This window comes from Ptychodera flava, chromosome 5 (genome assembly GCF_041260155.1).
Source record: "Ptychodera flava strain L36383 chromosome 5, AS_Pfla_20210202, whole genome shotgun sequence".
Taxonomy (NCBI): Eukaryota; Metazoa; Hemichordata; class Enteropneusta; family Ptychoderidae; genus Ptychodera; species Ptychodera flava.
Window position 1 is genome coordinate 42,048,125 of NC_091932.1, and position 21,938 is coordinate 42,070,062.

Consider the following 21,938-nt stretch of genomic DNA (forward strand, 5'->3'; position numbering starts at 1 on the left):
ACATCGATTGAAGTCAATTCCATGACATTGTTTACTTACACATGTTCAGCAGATTTGTCTCCGATTCCTTAAAGTTCAAACCAGTTGCATTCTTCATAAAATATTCAATCCAGATGTAGATCTGTAAGTACTGATGACGTCACATATTTTGATAAGGTGTTGCCGGGATCAGCGGTCAAATACCATAATCACTATTTGTTGAATTTCTCTCTGAGAGGAATGTTTGGTGTGAGACCTGCAATAATGGCATTTAAAGCTGACTGCATAAACATATTAAACGCCTGCAAAGAAAGATGTGATTAGATATATTTCAAAAATATATTAAACCAATATGGCGGTTTGCAGAAGTAATTCCAAGGACATTATAGAATAACATTGTCGATCACAGATTTGTTGCGTGGTGTGTTTTGTCATGTTTTCGAGAAACATTAGAATATGTACACCAGAAACAATGTGTAATTTAGTGACCTATTATTGCACATAACCAAATATTTTAGGTACATGGAAGCTAAATGATTTTTTTGTTTCATTATTTTATATAGGAGCCAATCTATATCGTCACAGAGTTGATGTGTCATGGAAGTTTACTTGATTACCTAAGAGACGGAGAGGGGAAGTATTTAGCCGAAAGACAGCTTATAGATATGTTGGCCACAGGTAATATTTATATGTACATGTCATATGATAAAATATATTGTGTTTTCGAGATAAGCGTCTTTTGAATGGTTCTTGGCTGTTTGAACAAAGCTAGAGCACAGTAAATTATGATAGGTATGCAACATATCCAAACAACACGTCCATGGTTACCTGGACAACGACCCCAGCTGTCATATTTACAAATACAGGAAATGAGTCAGCGGGCCTTGCACCCTGCCTCTTTGAAAGTTATCAATTGTAAGTACAAACTTAAGGAGCCCCTTGTCAAATATGCTCTTTCCAGTATATGTGCACGCCTGGTATATGTGTAACAAAAAGTAGACCAAAGTATTGCGTATTACCTGAACGTTTATTTTAACAGAGGGTGTAACCTTTATAACACAGATGGATATCTCTAAAGCCGTTGAATTCAACACACCTATGACCCTACTTGACCTCCCTTATCGAACATTAATAGTAGATATTCAAATAAGATACTCTTGTGTGTTAGTTCGTAAGGATGGATATTTACAGGAATGTGGAAATACATGGCTAGCTGTGCTAGACTGTGGTTGTTTGGTGTAACAACGGAAAATTGGGCGCATCTCACACGGGTGTTGTGCATGAATAAGTGACCCTGCCCTCTGAGTTCTTGTTGCCGAAAGCATCATTTCATACCAGTGCTTTCCCGTTAATCATTTGACGTAAAGACGGTGTAGTAAATCTTGAAAATGACGGAACGACATCTAGTAGGCGGGTAACTTTGAGAAGTAGCCCGAACGAGAAAATAGAACGTAGCCCAATGAACCCATAATGTACACCCCGTATAGCTTGCCTTTGTAATCTCAGCAAACCTTAAATTGGACACTGTTTTCGCATGCCCGGGAAAACTTTCCTCAGAAGAGCAGGCCAACAATTATTTCCAATTAAGTTGAAGATAAATATGCCATTCTAAGGATTAAATAACTTTTCTGATTTTTTTCAGGTTGCGTCCGGTATGGCATATCTTGAAGCCAACAATTACATCCACAGAGACTTAGCTGCCAGAAACGTTTTAGTTGGAGAGAGTAATTTATGCAAAGTAGCTGATTTTGGTCTTACGCGGCTCATCAATGGTGAATACGTGGCAAGGCGAGGTAAGAAAAAAATCGACATTTTCTTTGATAATCAATTAAGGTAATATGCGCCTCGAAAGTGAAAGACTTTAACTTTTGCTCAAACTTTCCTCAAAGAAACTTTCGATCATTCTCTTACCAAAGCAAGAATAAAAATCAGGGGTCATCGTGCAAACTTTGATACTGGAGAGACAAATTACTTGAAATTTCCCGATATTTGAAATTCAAAATGGCCGCCATCTCTGTGTTAACTCTATGGTGAAACATAAAATTTTCGATTTTCGAAAAACCAAGACTGTGAAAACTTTTCTTTCATCGAGAGCTTCAAAATGAGCCCCACAAGTGGTAGATCAGAAGAGATTTGATAAAATTTGAAAGCCCGAATTTCTGTCCCCGAGGCGCGTTCTACTTCAAAGGGCAAGTAGCTGTAACTTTCATTACTGTTTTAAATTTTTTCGTTTCTAATGTCAGGACTACAATTTCTTTTCTATTCCCAAAAGTATGTCGAGATATACAGTATTCAGCATGCCAACTTCGCAGCATTTTGTACCGTTGACAATTGAAAACTGGTCGGGCCAAGAATTCAAATGTAAAAAATAACGGTTCATTTTACACATACAGACGCTGTCACAGTGTTGACAAGCTAAAGAGATGTATTAACACGGTTTTGAGGGTAGAACAAGAACTTGCTGTCGATGTACGATACAAAAATAATCAGAAATGTAAATTCCAACTATTGACCCTTATAACACACACTTTATTTTTCAGAAAAGATTATTTTTTCCTATTTAGCTAGTTTCTTTTAACAATTAGATGTTATATTCTGTTAACTTTACCAGGATAATGTAGCTATTCTTCTATCCTATCAAGAAATATTTGGTTTTTCTAAACTATAATGGGCATAGTCTTTCACTCACTTATTCATTCACACATTTATTCATCCATTCTCTCATATATGGATTCCTTCATTCACTCATTCATTAAATTATTCATTGACTTATTAATTCATTCATTCATTCATTCATTCATTCATTCATCCTTTCGTTCATTCATTCGTTTATTCGTCCATCCATTCACTGTCTTTATTTATTTATTTGTTTTTTTCTTGTTTACAGATGCTAGGTTCCCTGTGAAATGGACAGCACCAGAGGCTGCCACATTCCAAACATTTACAATTAAATCAGACATTTGGTCATTTGGAGTTTTATCATTCGAAATCATCTCAAGAGGACAGGTGCCATACGCCGGTAAGTAATATCATGATGGCCGGGGTGCAATGACAAGATTTAATTTTCTATCATTGAGGGCATTTGATCAGAACAGACATAAAATACTCGTTTGCATTAGTGTAACAGCAGAGAACGAGAACAGGCTTTGTTTTAGGATATTTTTTAGGGATAATGGGTATAATTAATTTTTTTTTTCTCGAATGTATGCTGAAATACGAGGTATCGCCCTTGTTAACACAAGTGTCAAATGTGCAACTGTTGAAAAACGAATTCCTATCAGGCCTAGAATTCATTTACCAACAATAATATGGACACACACGTTGAGTAGACAAGTCGGACACCAGGTATTGCGACATGGTTTGGGAGACTATGACATTCTGGACAATGAAATGTGTCTACAACAGAGACAACAATACAGGAAATTCAACAAAATTTACAATTCATGGAACTTAAGTAAATACACAAATACACTAAAAACTGATATCACAATTTTTAGAGAAAATAAACAGAGTGAATTAGGCCTAGTCAAGTTCAGAACCAACATGTTACCGTTCCTATTGTCCACATTTGACGCTTTAAGTAGAATCTAAAATTGCCGTTATCAGAGTCCAGTTTTGCCAATCTCAGATGCTTTATTAATACATCCTTGCAATAAGCATAGTAGAGATTTTTTATGGAGTTCGTGTTTTCCCCCATTTTTTCAGCTTTGGGCAACCAAGAAACATTAGACAGGATTTCATCAGGATGGCGCATGCCCAAACCACACAAATGCCCTGAGGCCCTCTACGAGGTAATGATGAAATGTTGGGAAGAAGAGCCGAAGTCCAGACCGACATTCGAATTTCTGTTCAGTTTCTTGGACTCTTTTGGTGTTGCAGCAGAGGACGCTTACCAGTGATCGTCCTGATGTATAATGGGAAATAAAGGAATTGCCAAACTTCACTACTTTTCAACAAGGCCAACAGTTGCATATTAAAATATGGGGTGTGCGAGATATTGTACAACACCATCACAGGACACCTGTTTTTTAAGGGGTGTTTCAGCATATTCGTCACTGGTCACATTCGTTAAGCTAAATTGTTGTACCTGTAAGTTATGTAACATATGTGTCGGAAAATGATTTTGTCGCTTCCGGTGGTACGATGACTGTTTCAATAGACCTACAACCGCTTGTGCCACATCAAGGTTGTTCAGTCTATTGAGCATTATTAACTAGGAATTTGCGATAACATAACGTCATTAAATACCACCATTGCCCATAATTTAGTTCAATATACATAAGTTTACAGTACACGGACAGAGGTAGTTCATGGATAGAGAGTATATGGCGCCAAGAATGTAGATCGAATATAGCCAAGTGCCTCAAGACCTGGTACCACCTCATTGCTATTTACAAACCATTATCCCAATGTTTTGTCACAGTTTGTCTTACTTTAGACATTCCTTTTTCTACTTTCTATATTTTTACCAATCATAGAGATAGATAAATCAGGTTTTCACACAGTTTAATTGATATGTTATGTGAACCCATTTACCTTTATATCATCCATGTATGCTTTTCATTGTCACCCAGTAGACGACTTACATACAGCAGACCATACTATCAGACTATGATAGAGAAACATCATGCACCTTTAGTCTATCATATTCGTCTGCCTCAGTAGTTTGTCATATCTTTCGTCAAAGGCTTTACCTTTCTCTTGTTTTGTTCGCGCACAAAAAGTGATATTGTCCATAAGTATTCATTATTCGAAGGATCCATAAATTCAACATTCGGACGACTAGTAGTCCCTTTTTACGTAAAATATCTCAGCATTTACTTAAGATCATATATTTCAATTAGAAACATAACAGTAACCGTTAGGAAAATTTAAATACTCTTGTTTCAATGTCAAAACCTGAATGTTTGTTGATATGCCGGCAAATCCTTCAGCAGTGCCAGGACGAGAGATAATGCCTTTACAAGTTTGGCGTAAATGCCTTGGTTAAAATGCAATTTCAATATTGTATGATATCCGGAACAAATGTACATGTACTTCAAGAATTATTGCACCCACAATAAATTTAATCGTTAAATAGGTACGTATAATTAATCGATGTTTACACAACTCCTTGTGATCATTGGGATTAACTCATATTTATGAATACATTACCAGCGCTATTTTTATTTACTAATGTCGTACTTTAGTATTTGTCAATAATTGATTATTATTCTGGTACGTCAATAATGCCTGGCCAGGCTTATCTGAAAAGTAGTTCACAGTTACGTAGATCAGACAAGTCAATGAGATTTGTAATAAAGACGATTGTTTCAGTTTATTATAACAAGGGGAAAGAAAGAAGTCACTGTGATCAACTTGCAACATGTGACGTCATTCTGTCAGTTGTTGAAAAGGTTTCCATTTGTCTGTCGGCTCAGCAAATAGGAAATCCCAATACTTGAAGTTACGAATACGAAACCAGTAAAGCGTAAGCTGATAGGTTCAGCGAGTGTGTTTCTCAAATCTTGTATGGAATGAATTCGGCACTCGGATCGTTACTTTTCGTCATAGGGTCTTGTCTTTCGCTTTCGGCTGATTTATTATTTTGTTCAAGCGCCAGTTATACTTTAAAAAATGAAAGTCAAGAAATTTTATGTAAATAAAGGTAATTTTTAAACGTTAATTAAAGCTTGGACAATGATCTTTGGGGAAAGCATAGCGAGGTATGGCGGTTGTGTTGGCACAGTAGGTTTGTGTTGAGATTTAGCGAAGCCAGTGAACACCAGATCATTAGAGCCGGCCGTGTGTTGGACTATTTCAAGGCCCAAGCAAGACCGTTTTCTTCCTGTGGAGCTTTCAAATTGGACTATCCAATAACAGAGTGTTTCAAAATGTGTGTTTGGTATTTTGATTGTTGAAACTGATAGGTTTGTAATCAGATTTTATCAGACTGAGTATGTTATGAGTATCTAACGTCGATTATGATTTTGTGTACAAAGCGAAAGGTTATCTATTCGGTGTGTGTGAAATGATGACAGTTATGTGTGCAAAGGGTAATTCTTGAGGATATGATAACTGATAAGGAGGAATATCAAAGGTGGAGAACTATGATTGTACGATAAAACTGCAAGCAAGGACGGGATGCAATAGTGGAATCTTTCGATAGTGAAAATAATAATAGCGCCCTCCAAGGTCCTTCAATGTCCTGCGAATTTCTGTTGTCAAGGAAAAATAAAAACTGCTAGATATTTTGTAATTCCAATGCTACGCGATCTGTGTCTGATATCGTACACATTGACGCTTTGGATTTGTCCTCAGAAAGCAGAGCAATTTTGTTAACACTTGTCGAAGTGACCATTGATATCAACCGATGTAGAACACCGTGGTCACGTGGAAATCTATTTTCTTCATTCATAATGTTCTATCAATACATATCAATTATAATCATCAATGTAACTGTTTAATATCTTTCCGTTATTTTCCTTCTACATAAAACAGGTGAATCGTATCCAATGATTTTCACATAATAACCATTAGAGGTCAAAACGCTTGAACTTTTGGTGATTTTTTTCTTCTAATCACATTTTTGTTTTTGATGTCAACTGTAATATCTTGTTCTACACCGCAGCATGTTTAAATATTTTTGGTTTCGAGACCATGGGACCCAAAACTCTTGTAATCGTTCTGTATAATAATAATAATAATAATAATATAAGTATTATATAAAAATAATAATAATAATAATAGGTTCAATTTCCGTGAAAATTTCACCATAAGGGTATTTGGGTCGAAAAGACCAAATATGATATCGATTTTACTGCCCCATGTTTCCATGGTAACTATTTTAGGGGTTGAAAATTTCAGTTTTTCTAATATCCAATGAAAAGTTTCTTTGATTGATATGAAAACTAACTATCGGAGGGAGTTCGGGTCAGAGAACATAAAAAACCAGACTTATTTTATTGTTTTGAGTTGCCATGGTAACTATTCTGGGATTGAAAATGTTACTTTTTCACTAATTCCTACTAAAGAACTATTGATTGATGCAAAAATTGATAATAAGGGTTTTTCTGGTTAGCACACCAAAGAAAAAATCACACTCATTTTAATGTGAGATGTTTCCATGGCAACCGTTCAGGAGTAAAAATTACCAGTTTTTCAAAGATTCCATCTAAAATCCAGGAATCAACAGAATGTGTTATATCAAAGGGATATTTTGGGTAAGAAAGACCAAATATCCAGTGTAAAAATCCAGTAATCAACAGAAATATTATACCAAAGGCTTATTTCGGGTTAGAAAGACAAAATATGACATCCATTTTTACTGCCCTGTGTTTCCATAGTAACCTATTTGCGTTATAAAATTTCAATTTTTTTCCTAAGTCCATTAAAGTAATCCCAGTTACTATTAAAATGCTCTCCTAAGTGTATTTATAACAGCATGAACTCCATGTTCATTTTTATTTATGTTGCCATAGTAATCATTTCGGTAACTACAGTTTTTTTTTTTATTTAAAACCATAGACCCTCGAGAGGGTCTATGGTAAAACATAATTCACTGTTTTTTGTTTATTTTATGGAATTCTAAGTAACAACTTTAACATTTGTTCTATAATAATAATAATAATTGTAATTTGTCTGCCTTCATTCTAGAAAGAATAATAAGATAATGTATATTGGGGCCATTTTGGTCAAAATTATGTTTTCCGTTAATTTTAGTATGTTAGAATTAATTTTAATAGACCAGAAATAATTTTTCAAGCATTTTTAATTGTGTTTCATGCAGTCATCCCAAGTAAGTGTTATATAGTATATTACTAACTTATTATGCATTTATGGAATTAAGTTTATGCCTTTAATTAATTTATGTGCTGAAATTAATTCTACTAGTATCCGAACCCAATCCTCCTTATCACCCAATGTACCATTATATTTATCACAAGCAGTAACTGTAGCGCACACTTTTTTTGTTTGATTTAAAACATAATTAACTGGTACTTTATTTTATGGATTTATAATTAACGACGTATCATACTTTTCATTTTATAATAATTTATTTTGATTTCTTTGCCTAATTCAAATAAGAATAATGAAGACAAATTATTTCTGATTGTTTTAACTAAAGTAAAATTATGGCCATGGAGTGGTGCATTATTTTTTGTGACCTGACGTGACCCATAAACTTTATGATTCTGGTGATTAGGTAGATCTCCCCTTTCCATGGTAGCAATGGCTAAATTTGAACATGGTCCCTGTATACCTTTAAAAAATTTTTTAGACCCTGCAGGCCAAGACAAGGGGAAATATTACAAGTTAAATGTTTCATGTTTAATATTGCCCAGGGCTCGAAATTAACTTTTTCCCCTGGTAGTCCACTTGGGCAACCATATTCTGAAGTTGGTCATGCATATTTTAGATCAGGGGTATCTTTTTTCCTTACTCAGACAAGAAAGAGCTATTTTACAAGGTTTTGCCCATGAAGTGAATTTTTTAGTCTTTTGATGTGTATACTTGCACACCTTTAATGACCAAGGAAACAGGTGTAATGGACGACAGTGGGACTCAGAAGTTTTGTGACCTATAAACAACCCGTTTCACTCTCACAGTTTTATGCACATTTTAAAAGTCGCCATGACAACATTACAACAATATGGCCTTTCAGCACTGAGACATACTGTACCCGGGCTAAAAATAGACCGTGGCCCTACTGTTGGGAGGAGGCATAATTTCCGTGTCATTTTGATTGATATATTATTATCAAAATGCAACGAGAATGCGTTTTTATTGGCCATCGTTTCCTGTGCCTGTCATTCAAGTACGTCCGTTCAGATATGGAAACTTTGTTGCAAAGTTCCACGGCACGGCCGGTCGTCTCCAGAACAAAGTCATACTATGGCAAATTTCTATGCCCAGCTGGGTTTGACTGCATTTATCTAGCTCGTCCCAAAGTGACGGACGCATCTTTCAATAAATTCAACCTTTCAGCTTGGTGAAAAACGCATTTATTGATTCGCCAAAGGCCTGTGGACTCGCTTATTTTTGCACAAGTGCTGCATGGACATAGGAAAAAGTTGTTGAATACTCACTGTTTCAGTGAATCTGCCATGATGAGAGTTCTCAAATCATCTCAAATCATCTCAAAACGCATTTATTGATTCGCCAAAGGCCTGTGGACTCGCTTATTTTTGCACAAGTGCTGCATGGACATAGGAAAAAGTTGTTGAATACTCACTGTTTCAGTGAATCTGCCATGATGAGAGTTCTCAAATCAAAAAATGTTGCCGAGCTCGAATACAAATGTCTTCTCATTAAATTACGTCATTGTGATACAAGAGTTAGCATTCCAAAGTCTGTCACCCAGATTTTTTCAAAGTCTGGAGATGGCCGACACTTCCATCTGAATGATTGAACGCTGAATGATTCCATCGCATATTATCTGGCAATATGTACAGTAGAAATACTGTATACCGTCGCTCCAGGTACGTATAAGCTTATACCCCACAAAATGGCCACAGGCGGCGTGAACTTTCTGAAAGGATTTCCTAAACGTCCTACTTGTTACCTTAGGGACTCACTTGTGATGTCCTGAAAAGTATTCTCTGCAGTAACTCCAGTTTCTGTCAAGATGCAAAGCTCAACGACAAGATTATAGCACGAGACGTACAGACGACACATTCACGTGCAGTTAAACTCAATTGCGCATGCTCATATTGGCAGACTACACTGGCAAACGAGTGCGCATGCGTGAAGGTATATTTGCAGCAAGTGAATACACTGGCATAAACTATTCACAGTCGCTGTGGCTGTGCCTTGTTTTGTGCGCGCGCACGACTGCCACGATGGGCCTGCATTCGAACACCTCTTTTTCAGAATTCCCACAGCTTCAATGAACTGTTATTAGATTTCTATATAATACTTATAGCCCCTAAACTTGTAATAATAATAATAATAATAATAATAATAATAATAATAATAATAATAATAATAATAATAATAATAATAATAATAATTATTATTATTATTATTATTATTATTATTATTATTCCGTCCTCAAAACGCTTTTTTTCAAATTTCCCCGGTCAATTCTCAATTCGGCAAACCATGGGTATTCCTATCCCTTCCATTCCCTCATTTGACATGATCAACCCACCTTTATAATTTCCATTTGTACGGAATTGCGTATAAATATATTCGAACCTTCTAATAACGGACAAATGTAAATTAGGATCGGGTCATGAGGTTTGAACAATGTTTGTGAAAGGTTACTATCTTTTCAGCCCCTTTCTGGATCAGGCTAAATTTGTTGGACACAAAGGAGAAGAAAATGCTGTTTGCTAAGACAGTTTGCTCCTATGAAATTACGACTACAGAGAAAATACTTTCTTAGGCCAGGAAGAAAAAATAAATTGTTCATCGGAATCGCCGCTTCTACTTTGGCATATTGGAAATTTTTTTTTTTTTTTGATCGCGGCAAATTCTTACTTCCGCATTACAAATATTTTTAGTACTGCCGCTGGTGGCGCCCTACACTGTGTCGGGTTTTCGCGGGCACGGGATTTTGAATGAGACTTCATACGTGTTCGGACTTAGTTGACCGCCAACACGTTGTTGTGACGTCTGAATTTGGCGAATCACGACGCAAAGTGGGTCGATTTGGCATGTCACATCATGAGTATTAATTTGATCGCCAACATTCGACGTGATGGCCAACAGTTAGTTCCAGAGACGCTATTCAGTGTTTGTCCTTATATTACGTTCGGCGATTTGTTCAAGATCATGACAGCAGATGAATGAAAATTGCATCGAAAGTATAAAAATTTACGGCAATGACAAAACACATGGTTGCGTCGATGTTAAAGTACGATCTGAATGATGACTATATAACTTCACTCCGATCACAGTACAGTGTTGTTAGACATTGTGTAAAATGTGTATATATAGACAGTGGTAAAGAGGCCAAAACATGGGGCCAAAGTAAAATGAAAAAACTCAGATGCTAGGTCCCACCAGGACAATATTAAAGGACAATACTGAATTGTTGAATTTCAGTGATTTGCTGTACATTTCAGTTTTATTCTGAGAGAATGTTGAAATGCTCAGAATATGTTGTGCAAACACTAACTGTGAATGTAAGGCCTATGTTATTGTTGGGAAATATAGTATTGAATTCAGTTACCAGTATCAGTGTTTCTTGTCTGAGATATTTCTGGTAAAAAGGGAAACAATTATCTTGCCTTGTCTGCATCTGTGCAAAAATGCCAGAGAATCGCGTTTACCTTCGGCCTAAAAAAAAAAAAACAAAAAAAAAAATTTTCGCTCGCCGCTCCTGAGACTTGGTCCAAAAAATCCGATGAACAAGATTTTTTTTCTCTGGCCTTATTTTAGAATTTTTACCACTATATGGGATGATGTTTATTCATTTGCCTATTAGTTATGTCATCAACTTGGTTTCAGCTAACTAAAATCTGCATCAACACAAAATACAAATATTACCACAATTTCAAAGTCATAGAGCGATCACTCCTACGTTTGTTTTTACCAGTTGATCAAACTTAGATTTGTGCCCAAGTAAGACTATATTTTGGCAAAAATGTAAACATTCTTGGTTGGTAGTTTTTGATTTATTTTTTTATAATTTCTTGATTGACTGAACTCATTTTCATATTTCTTTAGCCATAACATTAATATCACAGAAAAACTGTCGTAGACCCGAACTACATGTACACTTTAAAATTAAATTTCAAGCTGATTGGCAGTGTCGTTTCAGAGTAGACAGACACTGAGCAGATGACGGACACTGAACAGCTACTACTAACCCATGTACCGCCTTCTGCAATTGTTTTTTGTATATGGCAAGTTGACGCGATAAACCAAGTATTTTCGATGTAGTTTTTGATAATCTCATAAGCGGATGTAAACGTTAATGTTGTCATATACTAATCTAAGATGTATTTCCAACACGGGCAGACATGGCAGCAATTTTCAACTGTTAAAAGCATTTGTTAAAGGTAGGGGGCGTCGGAACTGCGCGTGTGCAACTTTCTTGTTTACAAAGAATGTATTTTGTGCCTGATCTAGATGTATCATCAAAATAGCTGCAAAATTTACATTTTACAATATTCATCGTTAACAAAGATGTTTTAACTTTCATAAATCGCCAACGTACCCTCGATACAGTGTTTACATCGGTCGTAGGGGTCCCTGGCAGCCTTTTAGCAAAGTTCAGAGGACCCCCTCACTTTAAATACCCTACCACTTTCTTTTCCGTATGAAAAGAAAAATCGTTTAATTCATCGACACATCCGTCAATAACAAACGGTAATTAAAGCTGCAAGCAGCGTTGGCAGGGCCCAAGCGGTTGCCATGGTTGACAGTAATAGTAATTTTGATTCACAAAATTTGACCTTAAATGGTCACTTTGTTCTCGTAAGGAAACACTTTGAATATTATCTCGTGTTATTGCTAGATTTTAGTAGTTATTTGTAGTGTGCAAGGGTAGTTGTTTTCAAATTCTGTGACACAACAGACCACTATGGAAAAAAATTAAGTATCAGCCATTCAAGCCTTTGACATACCAGGCATGAAAATGCAAACTTTAAGATAAGGGTTGTTTTCGACGATCTCGTACCTTTCCAATTTGGGTTGATCAATTGAACCTTCCTTGACATTTATTGGCTGTCATCCCGTGTGCTTTTGTTAATTATATATTTGTTATGAAAAGTACTGCCCATGTTGGAGTTTTCAGACCTGCAGCATTGCTTCTTAAGTTTGGGCTTCAAATGCGGCAAATGCGTTGCAAAACCAATTTCTGCCATATTCGATATACAGAGTAATGTTAATTCATGGTAATGAATGAGCGTCGTCGATTTTCTTGGCTTCTCAGGGGAATAAAGAGAATGATTCAGCCGTGTGCGGGCGCTCTTCAAACCCGGCTTTACCGCTGCAGCGACACGTCTGTGATATTAAACGGCTGAATCTTTCAGTTTTCTCCATAGAGATTAAATAAATAGAGTGAAAATGACTTATGTGAAATCATCTTCTTTTACTTGTTCCGAAATATAGCGTTCCAAAAGATAAAATTATCGATGAAAAGACTAACCACATGAAGGCCGATATTTATCCTAGGGCTTTGCATTTATGAAACAAAAACAGTGGATAAAAAAGAATTATCAATCACATAAACCTTGTTCAGAAAATCGTCAAGACCAGACATCTGTCGTGTTCATGGATTACACTTTGTGTTTCCCGCGAACTTGTAAGGATGATGACTTTGGTTACCAACATTTTTTATTTTTTTTAAAAATTTTTAATGTCATACAACGCACGTTGTTCAAGGTGTCAATGCATTTTGACGAGAAACTCCTGAGAAGTGGTGATTTTTGTACTACAAAGGTAGTATTTTTCAATTTTTGTGTAAAAAATCCCGCTTTTGCGAAATATTTTTGAGTACTACCCCTTCCACCTTTCGTAACGGGCACATGGACGTGACAAATTTAATGTTAAGGTAATTGTTTTGGGGTGCATTTCGATACGTTTCAAATATCGGTTGAGAGGTTTTTTAGATTTACTTGCTATCGTCCCAATTATCGGCATCGTTATCTTTTAAAAATATGGCCGATGACAAGAGTATTCACCACAACCGATCAAACAAGTTTGCGGATAACTGCTAAAAGTGATTTGCAAAAGATGCGTTAAGAACGACACAGATTTGATAACTGGGTTGAAGGTTTGTTTGTTCCTTGATCAATTATAAGACTTTAATTAATAAGAAAGCCAACAAGTTGATCGCTTATAACAATTTATACACATGCTCACCTTTGAAGATATACATTATTACAGAATAGTTTAAAGAAGACGACCAAACGCGCACTTGTAACAAGAGTTGAACAATAAATTATGTACTCCGCCACCTTCTCCGTGCAAATCAAACTCAACAACGTAAAAAAACAAATTTGGAAATCGTATTCACTACAAAAAGTATGTATTACATTATTTAAATCTCTTATTGGTAGAAAAATTCTACTGACTGCCAGGTAGATGTTTAAAAATGTAAAATGTATTTCATACTATATCAGATCATTTCACTTTTCCTTCGTACAAAAAAAAACAAAACAAAAAAAAAAACAAAACCAAAAGCGTGTATGTACACGGTGGGCGACCGCGGAATTAATATGCCGCTTAAATTCTCGCACCCCATGAGGGTGTTACCGCCGGCAGGGAGGGGAAAGGCTGCTCCTAGTCTAATGCCAAACCCCATCTCCAGGTCAAAGCCTGGTAGCCCCAGCACGAGAATGTCATGGCGCGCCTGGGAAACGCCAGACTATCGCCAACTTTTCTGAGTACTCCTCTGTATTTAAATCACAATGCGACAGCAAAACACTATCTTCAGTTTCCATCAAGTTAAACCCACAAAGGTTCAACACCAAAACAAACTGTATCCCGCTATGTCACTTTTACCTCCGCATTGGAAATATACAAGAAGAACCAAGAACGCGTAGAAAAGGTTGACGATGTTGTAGTTTGTGAAGGTTTTGATCTCACTTTCTTATCCAGCGTCAAAGGCGACGTTGAACCTCTGCATACATCTGCATAATAAATAGTCATAAATTAAGTCCTGTCTTTTACACACCGCATTGTTAACACCTAATTCATTAACACCTCGAATAGAGTGATCTGGGGACTGCAGGTCAACACTGTGTATTCTGTGCACTGATCGTATTCGTTTACCGTTTCAGTTTCAAACATGAAATATAAAGGAAACTATGCATGTTGCCAACGTGCAACAAAATCGCTGCGTAGTGACATTCAATTGGCATTCAATTTCGATTTATTTTCCATGATTTTATTCTTTTCGTAAACTAAAGTATTCCTTTAAAATTCGACAATTATGTCCAAAAATATTCCAAGTCGGAACTGGAGTTGCCTGAGTCGATAACGACCATTTCCATTGGCTAACTGCAACAGTTTGTATACCACATCTACTTGATGCAATATTAGGCAAAACGTTGATACTTGGGCCAGAGTAAGTTGTGTGGACGGCACCAGTTTTTAGAATTGTGTTCTCCCACAGTAAAAGTGGACAAAACAATTCGACGTTTGAAAATACGGAAACGTTTGAACTCCGTGTAACACCAAAATGAGAAGATTTTTAAGTCATGTAGAGCTCATGAAAATGGCTTAGGTGATTGTATTATATCTAAGCACAGTCCCTATAGAGGGACTGTGATCTAAGCTTAGACTTTGGGCTTGACTCGATTGAAACAAATCCCATACGTCTCGTGATTGCGGTGAGATCAAAAATGTAGAGTTGTAATCACAGAAATGGCGGGAAGGTTCAGGTGGATGTACATATTCACCTTCTACACGTCGTTACTTACAGAATAGTTGAGCTTGCGATTTGCATCATTCGCTTGAATCCAAGGGACCATATCTATAAGTTGTTCCCATAGCAACTAAGAGCGCAAGACAACACAGTCTTTGCTTGAAAACGTCAAACCGTCTTGACTGCTTAAACATATTGAGGGGTAAATCCATTATTTATGATGTACAGTGTGAGTAAATAGCTGTATAATTTGAATTTAAATAGATGGATGGTTAGAGCAAAGTGCACCACGCATAAGGAACAATTTTGATGCAACTGAGAATAGTGAAGGGAAATAGAGTATAGCGGATATTAACATTTACACCTAATCTTGTCGGGATGCATGACTTAGTTTTCCAGGGAATCTGTCAATCCTCGGGTATTGAGACAAGAATGGTCCCGCCTAAACAAAATAACAATTCGTGGAAGGCTAGGATGTTGGAGAAGCCATCTGAGCACATTGTCCTAGTTTACGAATGGATTTCAGGGCAGTTCACTGTGTAAACATTTTCAAAAATCACTTTCCCATAGGCCTATATTTTTTGAAGCTGCTAGCCGCGTTTCTAGCTGCAGAATTCGTTTTTGATTAGAAACTTGCTTTGCATCATGCACTAAGGTCGACTGTAAGATTATGTCGTGTATGGGTCTCTGCCAACTCGCCGGCCTTGGGTCGAAGTTAGCGGAGACCAAGACAGAACAATCTTCCAGTCTAGTGTTAAGGGTGTATCTTGGATTGCTATGCAGGTTTCATAGTTTAGTATTCTTATCTAAGCAAATAGTATTTTCGCCGATAATTCTAACAGCCTCTTACATTAATTAATAAAGTGCCAATCGCTCCACTCACAATTCTACAGTATCTTCCCAGTTGACAAATTTTGACTTCAAAATGACATTTTTTAAATAGAAGTTTACAGAATCATCATTCTATTGGTGGTTTCTTGTTTTGCGATGCAAAGTTAGACGCTTTAAATAAAATTCTTTGTTTGCCGTCCGCGTGCCGGTAGGTTTTCAGAGAAAATTAAGAAACCAACACAATGTTAACACTATCAGAAATGAAAACATTAATTTTCCTAAAGAAACCAAATAACAGAACTTATGTTAATACACTTGTGTTTTCTATCTGTGTTTATTTTTGCCCCTGGCTGGCTGGTAGGTTTTTCAAAACTCAAAGGACGGCAAACACAGACTTTTCTGTAAATGGCCTTAGGTCAAAAAACTTGGTATGTACATTCTGTGCTGGCAAATATAAATGGTTTTTAAACAGAATAGCCTGTTCTAGTCAAGGAACGATGACTTTGTGATGGCATTTCTTACACATAAATTCGATCTCCTCTTTAAGCAGTACTGGTAATGAACTGAAATGGTCATTTAGCACAGAAAAATATTCCGAACTTAACAAGATCCTTTTGTCTATTCTATCATCCTACCCAGGCAGTCATCCGTCCACCCTCCTCTCCATTCATCCGTTCATTTTAATTTCCTTGTCTTAAAATTTCTCTTCCTGTCATCAGAACTGTGCCGTTTTTCAAGAGTGAAAAGATATCGTAAGCAAGGTTTGTATGGTCGAAGATGATGACTCTCAGAAGCGGTGATGCCGAACTACATAAATTGCTAAGCAACGGTTGCTAGGGGAAAGTTTAATGTCCATGAAAATGCAATTTACTTTGGTAAATTTTATTCGTAAGCACGGTACCGTAATGAAACACGGACTATACAGATGTGTTGTGAGAGACCATGTATTGATGGCGTCTTTGCAATGCCCGGGCCGTTTATTAAGTGATAACATTTTGTTCTGGTCAAAATGCCCAGAAACCTACAAAAGTTTACACGCTGAATACCCTTCTACTTCCCCTGAACTGAGATCGGAACGACAAATTTAAATCCGATGAAACTGTTTTAGAACAGCAAACCCATTGTATACTTCCTCCGAATTTGAACAGACTTTCTGCCAAATGTAAAAGAAAAAAAACAGAGAGGAATTTTCAGAGACCCGCGATATGATTTGTCAGAGGACTGTCTCTAAACTTCGACCAAATTTCACACCGACCGAATGTAAATGTACCGTTGATGTATCATAGGAATCGAATTGTGCGTAGAAATCTAGAATAGTTGCGCGCTCGTTGTAAAGCTGACAAATCAGTAAAACTGCATGATGGCATTGCGGACGAATGAATTAAATAAATGTTCATTGTCATTGTCATGACTGTGATATTTGCAAAGTGTCCATTGCAGTGGTGTTTGTAACAAGCCACATTTACATATAGATCATGGCGATGTCTGTGTCAGTTTGGTAAATGTTTTTCAGTGATCAGTGAACTTAAAGACCACAAAGAATTCATATTTACTCAAAGAGACACAAGAGGTGTATGGTAGAATTATTCAGGTTTCCTTTGACGCCTTAAACTTAACGGCGCCACTCAGAACCGTAAGAGAATTTCGGTGAACTAAAGTCAACGTAGTATGGCATATATCACCGCAATGTATTCCGCAATTTTCTTTCCTAAAAGAACGTTGAAAAATCTGACGCCTTTCAGAAGTGCAAATGGCGAAGTTTGCTTTCATTGGTGACCTCAGGCTCTGTGGATCCGACCTACGGTAGAATTCAATTTTTTTTTGCCAAGGAGACCACACTACAAACGTATATTCTAAAGTACTTCTTATACAAGCTATTTACAGTGAATTGAAGGAGTTGGTGTCGGAGAAAGTATTACGATTGCACTTAAGGTAGCACGCGCCTCGAAAGTGAAAGACTTTAACTTTTGCTCAAACTCTCCAGAATGTTACTTTCAACCATTTTCTTAAAAAATTAACAAAAAATATAGGGGTTGCTGTGTAAAGTTGGAAACTAGCGAAACAAATTACTGGTACCCAACATTTAGCGATGTTTGAAATAAAAATGGCCGCCATTCTTGTGATATAAAGCTCTATGGGGAAAACTAAATTTTTGATTTTGAAAAATTAAGACAGTAAAAGTTTTCGTTTCTTCAAGAGCTTTACAAGTGGTAGATCAGAAAAGAATTGTAGAATTTTGAGAGAGTCCGACTATCCGCCCCGAAGCGCGTTCTACCTTAATAAAACCAAGCATTCGAAAAGCTTTACTGTGGAGACATGCGCAGAAAACTCCAATCGCTAGAAAAGATCACCCCTAGATCAACTCTTTCTAGTTGGCGGTTGTTTATATGGGTAGTGGAATGTAATAATGTCTTTAGTTGTAAAAGAGATGACTGAACACTGAATAGAAAATAGAGGAACAAGCGGTATGCCGAAGCCGTGGTCCTCAACAGTTTCATCTCTAAGCATTATTCCGGTGTATTTTGATTAAAAAGGGAAATGATAATATCCTAATGCCAGTGCAGTGCATACGTGTTGGAAACACGTACATATGACGTCAACTCCTATACAAGTAGAGTGAGTGTGAACAGTTCACTGACGCAAAGCGGTTTTCTATGTATAGCTTCAACAAAAGTTATTCAAGACGAGGAAGTAGAAAAATTCGAACACAAACAATAGGGACTCAAGCCCGTTGAGCCTGGGCTGTCAACGATGTCATGATTCTATGCAAGCTCTTTTGTATAATGGCCGGTGTTTTCTTCATAACCTATCCATTTTTGATTGTCAACTTCTCGGATACTCTTACCTGTAATAATTATATTTGAAGAAAATGAAACTGGAGTAGTCTTCAACGATATTACTGCATGTCATGACTAAATACTGTCAGCTGTGAAATGATATATGAGAGGATGTGTTTCCCTTGTTTGAATTCGACTTTATTATTCTGCGTAAGATCAGAGCGTGAGAACTACAAGTTCCGCGTGTTGTGCATTGTGTCAGATTTCAGAGAGTGCGTCTTTGATCGATTTGATTTCTTTTAAAATCGACGAATCAATGCTGAAAATCAACGTCTTCGCCTTCTTGACTCGCGTCATCATTGCAGTCCATGTATGCAACCGCGTATACAAGTATTCTTCTCTGCACGTTTTTGAAACATGACACTTAATCTTACCCATTCATGTCAATGGTTTATCCCAATACCTCGCTACAGGCGCAGGCCCACCACTGAAATTTCGAATAAGGTGGCGATTCGATTGCCAAGATAAATGTTCCTGAAGCAAAGGATCTCCTTGGAAACTGGAGACTTTTTGCGTGCTGTCATAGAAACAAGGCGAACTGATTGTCACGGATAATCACTTTCAACGCTATTCAAGCTGCCTATAGAGGTATTTATGTTGTGTAAACATTCGCTTGAATGTACATAATCTGACGATATTTCACTGAGCCCAGGGTGTATAAAGGCAAGAAAGTCCGCTGTCTGTGACATCATGAAGCAAAGTAACTCCAGTACGATTCATACATTGCATTTCAAAGTTTCAATTGACTGTTGAATTAGCAGTTTGCAGAAATAATTTGTGCACATATCTGTCTGCGATTCAAATGAAATGATGAAGATACAAATACTGTGGTATCTATTGATAAAAGGTAAGACTTACTTTTCTTTAATTTTACATTGAGCACTACTTTAATTTCCCAAGTATGTTTAATTGATACATTGAAGTAAGGAACTCATCTTTCGAACTTGAGTTTTCCTTGAACTCTCATACTACCTAGACATAGGTAATCTACAAAATGGAAAATCTCGTCGTTAAGAACGTGACGGCAGTTTGAGACAAAACAGATCATAAGATGTCATATTAAACGCAGAAGGGAAAAACAAAAACAAAACAACTTTCGAAGCATAAAACCTAGTAGTGATGTGTCGTATACAGCTCAAATACTAATTATGTTTCTAGAATCATATTTATATTTCATATCTATACTATGAATTGCGTTGAGTCATTATTGAAACCGAACGAGACATAGGCGGAGATACCAAATCATTTCCATGAAATTCAACCATTTCCCTTCAAAGAGATTACAGTTAACAAAAATTATCGTTGAAGAATCCTTAAGTTTCGATGACATTGCAAATCAAGTTACCTTTAAGTTAGAGAATTTTCATTTGTTTTGTCATTTTTTTCCAATTTCCAACATTGGTGTGAACTTTGTTGTCGTTTTCAAATTAGTATAGGATAGGATAGGATAGGATAAGATAGCGCCTAGTATCCATCAAGCAATGTTCACTGGCACTTTACTATAGGTCAGAGGTAAGCTCTCTTGAAGAAATGAGTCTTAAGCATAGATCTGAATGTATTTATGTTAGGGGCTGATCGAATATGGATATGTTCTCCTCTCCCAAGTTCTAATGGTCCATCCCTTGCTACAGAAAGCCAGTCTAATACACAGGCAAATGTTTTTGCATTTGAGAAAACACAGTCGCTACTGAGGAAGAGTGTAAAGCCGAGAAATAGCTGATAAGATTTCCATGTATATATTTTCAAGACGTCACACACCTTCCCCCATTGGCCAGAGTGAAAGTACCCGATAAAACTTGATGTGGGTCACGGAGATGCTGCCTCATGCTGTGATTGGCTGTTACAGGAGCAACTTCATAGCCATTGTTATGCAAATCTTTGAAGGTGTGCAGCAACCGACTACTCCCAGAAACTGCCGTTCATTGTAAGCATTTCCGATTAAAGAGAAAACCAACTGTGATTGGTCTAAAAATCTATCGTTCAAAGTTGATCGGCAAAGTAATCCTATATTATTTTCATGCCAGCTAAATTTTCATAGTGTTCACATTAAACAAGTGAGCAGAGGTAAAGATATCGCTTTACAATATGAGAAAATCGAATATAAAAATTTTGTGTAGAACAGGAAAATTTTTCATTGCTGTGCTGATTTTAGCCTAGCATTATCAGTCGATCGGTCAAGCTCCACATTTTGCATAAAATGAACGTTAAAAACTTTCAACCAATAATTGATATTAGTTGAACAAGACGGACTCCACGACTAGTCACATCAGTTGACACAAATGAACACTTCAACCAATCATATCAGCTGACACAAATGATCACTTCGATCAATCATATCAGCTGACCAAAATGAATCTGTTCATTGGCTACAGTTTTAATTACGTACAAATGTCACTCCGCGTTTACAATATTGATATTCAACAATCGAAAGCATCAATATAAAGCTGGTTTACACAAACATTTTATTATTCAAAACTAAAAATGCTTTGCTTCACAATGTACAAAGTGTAAGAGGAATTACCGAGTAATTACACTGTTCGCAGATTTGCTGCGATGTATGAAAACTACCCTTAAACGCTATTTCTATGTCGTAGAAATCCGCGGAACGAAATGCAATTGGACATTTTTCTTTGTCGGCCTTAGGTTTTCATCTGGAAATGACAAATGTGGCTGCAGGGCGTGACAATACCACTGATTATAAATAAATAAATGAAGCATTCTCTATTTGATTCAAATTGTACAGGTAGATTAATGACCATGTGTCCAACTTCGAGTATATTCAAAATAATATATACAGAAGTACACAATCGAACATTGAAATATGCTATTGTGTGCTTTGGTCAAAATTTTAGAACAGGTGACGCTGCAAACCAATTTTTCAAACTCCGAACACAGCGCTTGTGTAATACCAACCAAGCCGATAGAAAGAACTTTTAAACTTCGTACCTTTTGCGTCGACTTTCGTTTCAATGTTTTTTATTTCAGCA

General features: G+C 36.7%; 1 protein-coding gene across 1 annotated transcript in view; it reads left to right on the forward strand.

The window, feature by feature from the left end:
• LOC139133985 (tyrosine-protein kinase STK-like) overlaps positions 1 to 4,781 on the forward strand; it is a 22,758-nt gene extending 17,977 nt beyond the window's left edge. The window contains exons 9-12 of the mRNA XM_070700815.1: positions 543 to 652; positions 1,618 to 1,772; positions 2,867 to 2,998; positions 3,685 to 4,781. Of these exons, the coding sequence (XP_070556916.1) occupies positions 543 to 652; positions 1,618 to 1,772; positions 2,867 to 2,998; positions 3,685 to 3,878 (591 nt within the window). The 3' untranslated portion in view covers positions 3,879 to 4,781. The remainder of the gene's footprint in view (positions 1 to 542; positions 653 to 1,617; positions 1,773 to 2,866; positions 2,999 to 3,684) is intronic.
• The last annotated feature ends 17,157 nt before the right edge of the window (positions 4,782 to 21,938 follow it).